A 6,508-nucleotide genomic window follows, 5' to 3' on the forward strand; every position below is an offset into this window, starting at 1 on the left:
TAATAGACTAAAATGTTTTATTTAGATATAGAACATTAAAACTGTGCAAATATTATGAAAGTGATTAGATCACGACTGTTGCTCTAGTACCTAGAGCTGTCAATAAATATTATAGAATTTGCTTCCGAAATGTAATGGAATACAACTCAAGACTTTATTACTATGACTATAATTTATAGAGTTTATTACGTTGCTGGGATGTATTTACATAACCAACCCATCAACACCAAAGGGTGGGGTCGGGGGACAATCCGAGCTACGCACACACACACTGATTAATACGGTAAAAGTAAGGCAGGGGCGTCAAATACCCAGGGACCAGAATCAGTTGCCAAATACTCTCCAATCTGGCCCCTGGGACAACTTTTTAAACTGTATTTTCATAAGTTTTATGAATTTTATTACTGATCAAAAAACTCCCCCATGACCACTCACCTAAAGTAAATAAAGAATGAAAACACAAATGACACTTTTTTACTGTTGTTATTCAAATTTATCATTTTTGCAGTGGCCTTTACAGGAAAAATACAAAAACAAAAATTCTTTCAACTAACAAAAATGTTCTGTTTTTATAAGTAAAAGACCATCTGTGCCATAAGCTAATAGAACTTTTTCTGTATTAATACATTTGGATGTAAATTTTATACAATTAACGTAATTAGTAATTAATTTACGCATTTATTTGTTGCGGTTTAAGCCCAAATAGTTGTGCTGAAAAACTTTAGTATTTCTCTGTAATGCAGAAAAACTGAGATGTATTGTGTAATGTGTAGTTAAACTTTTTTTGCAATGACAGAAATGACAGTTGACAAGGAGTTTGATATCCCTGACATAACATAAGAGAAAATAAGAAAATTAACATAATAACACGAACTTAAATTATGACTAAAAACTGGTAGTGTGTTAAAGAAATAACATTCAACATAAAAATCCAAAATTTAAATAATTTAATGGGCTTCAAGGAAATATACACATTTTTGATTTACAGAAAAAAACAGAAGAACTGTCAGTTTTACCTGATGAGCTATATAATGAATTCATAATATATCTTATTTCTTTGATTCAAATATCTCAACAAACCACGTGAATAAAATTAGGCTGTAATGTGAGTTCTCATCTGCGAAAGACAATATCCAACCACGAAATACAGAATCACAGTACACAGCTTGCAAGAGAAAAACGTTTTATGTATTTTATCTTTTAATTACTGTGGCACTTTTCCCTTTTTGTATAAATGCTTGCATTACATAAAGTTTTATGAAATTTTAATCAGATTTGCACTTTTAATTTGACGGTCCGGAAGCTTCCTCAGTTTCTGTTTGCGCTGTCTACGGCCTGCCGTAGACCGGGGGAAACAGCCTACATCTGGGAAACGGCTGTTTCCCCCTGGTCGGAGACGTGGGAACAAAATAAAATAATGCTGTGTGAACACATTTATATACAGTGACAAAACAAAACAAAAGATTAATACAATTCTTTCTCGCCAGCTGGAATGTGTGATATGTGATATACTAAAAAACAAACAAACAAACAAACACACACACACAACAACAATGAAAAAAGGATGCCAGAAGTACTGTACTCATTTTTATTTTCAAGCGCTTGAATCGTTACTTGAATATTTCCACTTTATTCCCCGTCATAATAATGTATAAATTATCAACCTTTCCAACTTAATGTACTCATTTTTATTGGTGTCGCTTTTCGCTTGAATGAAGGTGAAATACGCTGATAATAGAAAAAATATTTGACGCTCTTACTTGTGTAAATGAGAGGTAACCTATAATTAAAACCATAGGTCTGATAAATAAGTGCAGTGCATTAAAACATTAAAAAACAGGAGGAATGTATTTGGAGTAGATTAACTGAGTACAAATTATTGAGAATTATAGATTATATTACAGGTATAAAAATAAGGCACCATAAGTCTAGGTTAGAATATGGCTGCCAATAATATTAATAACGCCAATAAATGCTACGGAAGTGAGAACAAGAGTCATATCTCTAGCATACCCTAGAGACCAAAACGCAAATTGCCCGAAAACAACAAAGACGACGAAGAAGAAGATTTTGGAACGTCATTTCCTGTCTTGCGCAAAGCAGAGGAACGAAAGTAAACATGGCGGCGGCGGAGAAATCGACGAAGGAGAGACTACTGTCTGTGCTGGATGATTTGGAGGTTTTATCCAGGTAAAATTAAACTTCGTGCGAGCGTTTTCTCGTGTAAACTGTTTGGTAAGCTATCAGTATTTTATCTGTGAAGAGATAAAGTATTTTATCTGTGAAGAGATAAAATACTCGGAGCCGTGAACTAGCACCCCCAGTTTGTGCTGATTACTAGAAGACATGCCGCTCATTGGCCGAGCCTACGGCTTTTCTGAAAGAAAGATAACGAGCCCTGGGATTTGAAACAACGTGAAACACTGTTCTAATTTTTCTGTTGTAAACTGTTAGCAGTTAGAAGACTCTGTGTCCATTTTATAAAACAAGGTTGTTGAAGAGTTTGTAGGTACTACACTCTACGGCTAATAGTCATTTTCAAAAGGAAATATGTCTGTGAAGGTTCTCAGTCATCCAGGTCATCGTAGCCTAAGTAGCTTGGAAAGAAAAGCGTCTGGACTTCTTTGAGACTGGGACTCTCCACCATTTGACCCTTAGAACTGAAGAAGCTTCTCGGATGAGAGGTGAAACGTCTTCAAGCAACTCAAAGAAGTCCAGGCGCTTTTCTTTCCAAGCTCCTTGGACTTTCAAAAGAAAACTACCACAAGAATGGCCAAAATGACTAATCAGAGAAACAAAGCGAACATGGGCGTACAGAAAACGAGCGTCAGTATGAGCTTTAAAAAGTAAATAATTATATAAACATAGAAATTGATTTGTTGGATTGAAATGTGGTTTTTGACCATTTTTAATTGTGTGTGTTCATTTCAGGGAGCTGATAGAGATGCTGGCATTGTCCAGGAGTCAGAAAATGCCTCAACCTGGAGAGGACACGCAGGTAACACCCCACTCAACTTTTAGTCGACACACAGAGATTTAAACAAATTAATGACCATCACAGTGACTGTCAGACCATGCGTAGTCCTAAGGTTAGTGGTGATCAAAGGCCTTCTAGAAGCAAGTCTCACTATGTGGCAGCTATTCTAAAATGTCTCCAGCTATATATTTGGTCAGTGTTGTGAAACACTGTCCAATTTGATACTTGTCTGCCACTCTGTGTCTGTATTTTTCCAGTTCTGGTACATGATCTTCAAGTTCTTTGTGGATTTGCACAGTCTTTTGTTTTTTGCTGTTTTAAAGTTTTGGTGAGACATGATCACTAATACAGGATCACTGTTTCTTTAAGGACAAACCTGTGCTTAATTGTTAACCTTTTTTTTTTTTTTTAGATTTAAGCATTTAATTTTAATGCTGTCACATTTGAAGATATCTAGTTCCTTCCAACTGATTTTCTGTCATCTTGTCCATAAATCTTTCATAGCTTTTGAACCTTTTATTGTGTTAGACTTGAGTGATTTTAGTTAGTTGCACTAACCTGTATGAAGTGTATGAAATAGGAAATCTTTGATAACAGAATGTGTTGATGCTTTATCCATAAGATCCTGGAGCTGTTGGTGCAGAGGGACAAGGAGTTTCAGGAGCTGATGGAGGTGGCCCAGCAGCAGGGGAAGGTTCACCAGGAAATGCAATTGTTGGAGAAGGAGGTGGAGAAGAGAGATAGTGACATCCAGCAGCTCCAGAAACAACTGAAGGAAGCAGAACACATCCTGGTGGGTTTGGCTTGTCTCTTGTTGTAATTTTTTTTTATCCAGAGCAGGGCAGCACTGACAGATTGAAATAAATGCTCAAATGTTTTAAGTATGCTGGTGTAGCTGATACTGTGCTCTTACAGCAGAGGTGTTCAGGGTTATAGTGTTGCTATTGTAATGTAAAGGGGCCTATGATTCTCTTCTTTTTCTGATATACCGTGTTACAGATGTTCATATTAAACATGGCCAAGGTTTAAAATAATGAGGCCAGCATACAAATAGTCATAATAAACAGAAACTACATCTTCTTTAAATTCTAATATCATGTGAGAAGTGATAAAGAGGATTGATATATTTCTGTCTATCTGTTTCAGGCCACTGCTGTTTACCAGGCAAAAGAGAAACTGAAATCCATCGAAAGAGCCAGGAAAGGTGAGGGAACACTCCCGACACGTTCTGGTGAAAGCTATGTTTGATGGCTGGTTTTCTCTTTGATGGCTTGCCCATAAATTGACACTGTTTACATGTTCTCTGCAGGAAGCATCTCATCAGAAGAAATCATCAAGTATGCTCACAGAATCAGTGCCAGTAACGCTGTGTGTGCTCCTCTCAACTGGGTGCCAGGTATGTGCCAGGCTCTCTGTATCTCACACTGGGTGTTGGTAAAAGTTCATGTTCAGCTTCATTCACTGTTGTCATACTTGACAGGTGATCCACGCAGACCGTACCCTACCGACCTGGAAATGCGTAGCGGGATGCTTGGTCACATGGCCAACCTGTCCACCAATGGTGTGAACGGTCATCTGCCAGGAGACGCGTTAGCTGCTGGGAGGTTACCCGGTAAGTTCAGCTGAGCACTTAAAGGAAGGAGTACCCATGCCTCCTGGCAAAGAGATTTTAGATGAGGTCAGAGGTTTGTTACGTTGATTTCAAAATGTATCATTTATCAATTTATCATTATAATGATAAAAAGTTAAAGGATGGCTCCATTATTTTTCTTTTTATCAAGTATAAACACTGAACACAGTTTTTATTTGTTGCCATTCAGACTGCATCTACATCAAGCTCTGTAACATAAGAAACTTGGCAAAAAGTACCAGCTTTCAGATAGCTGAGAGAAAGGCTGAGATAAGTAGTGTCAGTCAGTGTTTGGCATTTCACAGAATAACCCCTTTTCTCTCGTGTCACCTCAGACGTCCTGACGCCTCATTACCCGTGGCAGTCGTCTGATGTCTCAGTGGGGATGCTGCCCCCTCACCACGGCAATGACTTTGGCCTGGAGCCTCCGGGTCACAACAAGGAGAATGAAGATGATGTAGAGGCCATGTCCACAGATTCCTCCAGCAGCAGTAGTGACTCCGACTAAAAGCGTGTCTCAGAGTCAAGAAATGCTGAGACGTGTGTGTGTGTGCGCGTGTGTGTACACGTGTCTGTTTGTTTGACTTAAAGCTCACCAGCGAGCAACATCTGAGCAGGCATCTTCAGCTTCAGTCATTTATTGTGCCTTTGAGAAATTGATTTTTTAAATGTACCCTTTTTGAATATTAGTGAGTTTATGGTGTTAGTAGGTGGATTATGTTCCCTTTGGACAGAACCAGGCTAACTGGCGTTATTATACAGTTCAGTGAAACTACTGTATAAACTAGAACTAGCAAAAATGAACGTGTCATTCTGGACTCCTACATGAAAGAAGACAGACCAAAGAATATCCTTCAGAAAACAAAGACAATAATTTGCCTTCTTTTGCTCTTTGGTGACACCGTGTGTGTGTGAGAGACTCGATGTCTAATTTTAGTTGGTCACGGTCAGAATGTTTGCAGTGTAGTATAAGTTGTGTAAATATGCCTGTAAATACTCAGTCTTGTAAATAAATACTTTTTGAATACAATTTTTTTTCTAGTCTTTTTGTGTCTGGACTTGTGGATTTGTTGTTTTGTTATTCATGTTTAGGAACACCAACTTTCAAATGTTCCTGAACAGCATTAGATGGAAGCAGATACAGTCAGAGGTCATGTCATCCATTACGATTCAGTACGTTTCATGGTGCAAGGTGTTGGCTGTATGTTTTTATTTATCAAATCTTTGAAAATTTGAACTGCCCCGTGCTGGAACACTATTTCTCACTGGAAGTGGAAGTAGAACATAATGCAAAAGAGCAATAAGTACATTAGGGCCATCTTGCATTTGACATCACTTTTTTGAGTGGAAAGATAAGGAGATAATAGAGATACAAGCCAGAAATTAGCACTGGGTAGAAAAGGTTTCATTTCTTGTTACATACAAGTGGAACTAATGTCAGAGTGCAACACGGTGCCTACATGTTGTTGTTGTTGTTTTTTAAATGAGCCATGAGATATGACTTCATTTATTCATTTACAAGTTTATACTTGACACTAAGAATTGTATTTATTTAGGTTAAAGGGCGGAAGGAGTCTTTATTTACAGTATGTTGAGGCAATGATAGTGCTGCCTTCAGGAGCTCACTGTAAAACACTATGTTATTGTATACTATGGTTAAAGATTGAAATAAAGATTTGTTTTTGCAGTATGCTATTAAAATTATGTGATGTAGCCTATTTGAGTTTTTGCAGTGTTATGAAAAGGGGAAATAGGCACGAAGTGGACATTTAAAACAAATGAATACATTTAGCTACTTTTTAAATGCTCATTTGTATTCTTTAAAGTAAGTACGCATATTTTCAGATATTTGAACACTGAAACGTGAAGTTTCCGACAGCATTTGAAATTACCAGAGGGGA

The 6,508-nt window shown here is 37.5% G+C and overlaps 1 protein-coding gene across 1 annotated transcript; it reads left to right on the top strand.

Annotated features, from left to right (window-relative positions):
- Positions 1-2,100: 2,100 nt before the first annotated feature.
- med4 (mediator complex subunit 4) lies at positions 2,101-5,637 on the top strand. The gene is made up of 7 exons (XM_006806397.3): positions 2,101-2,190; positions 2,932-2,998; positions 3,600-3,770; positions 4,124-4,181; positions 4,287-4,373; positions 4,458-4,589; positions 4,943-5,637. The coding sequence occupies exons 1-7, from the start codon at positions 2,120-2,122 to the stop codon at positions 5,113-5,115; spliced, it is 759 nt and encodes a 252-aa protein (XP_006806460.1). The 5' UTR covers positions 2,101-2,119; the 3' UTR covers positions 5,116-5,637.
- Positions 5,638-6,508: the final 871 nt, after the last annotated feature.

This window comes from Neolamprologus brichardi, chromosome 16 (genome assembly GCF_056152115.1).
Source record: "Neolamprologus brichardi isolate AB-2024 chromosome 16, ASM5615211v1, whole genome shotgun sequence".
NCBI lineage: Eukaryota > Metazoa > Chordata > Actinopteri > Cichliformes > Cichlidae > Neolamprologus > Neolamprologus brichardi.

What these genes read in the sequence shown, in the direction of transcription:
- med4 (XM_006806397.3), top strand. Translation starts at nt 2,120, where the DNA reads ATGGCGGCGGCGGAGAAATCGACGAAGGAGAGACTACTGTCTGTGCTG. An exon ending in AGGAAGCAGAACACATCCTG is followed by an intron (nt 3,771 to 4,123) that starts GTGGGTTTGGCT and finishes TATCTGTTTCAG; the next exon opens with GCCACTGCTGTTTACCAGGC. An exon ending in TCCTCTCAACTGGGTGCCAG is followed by an intron (nt 4,374 to 4,457) that starts GTATGTGCCAGG and finishes CATACTTGACAG; the next exon opens with GTGATCCACGCAGACCGTAC.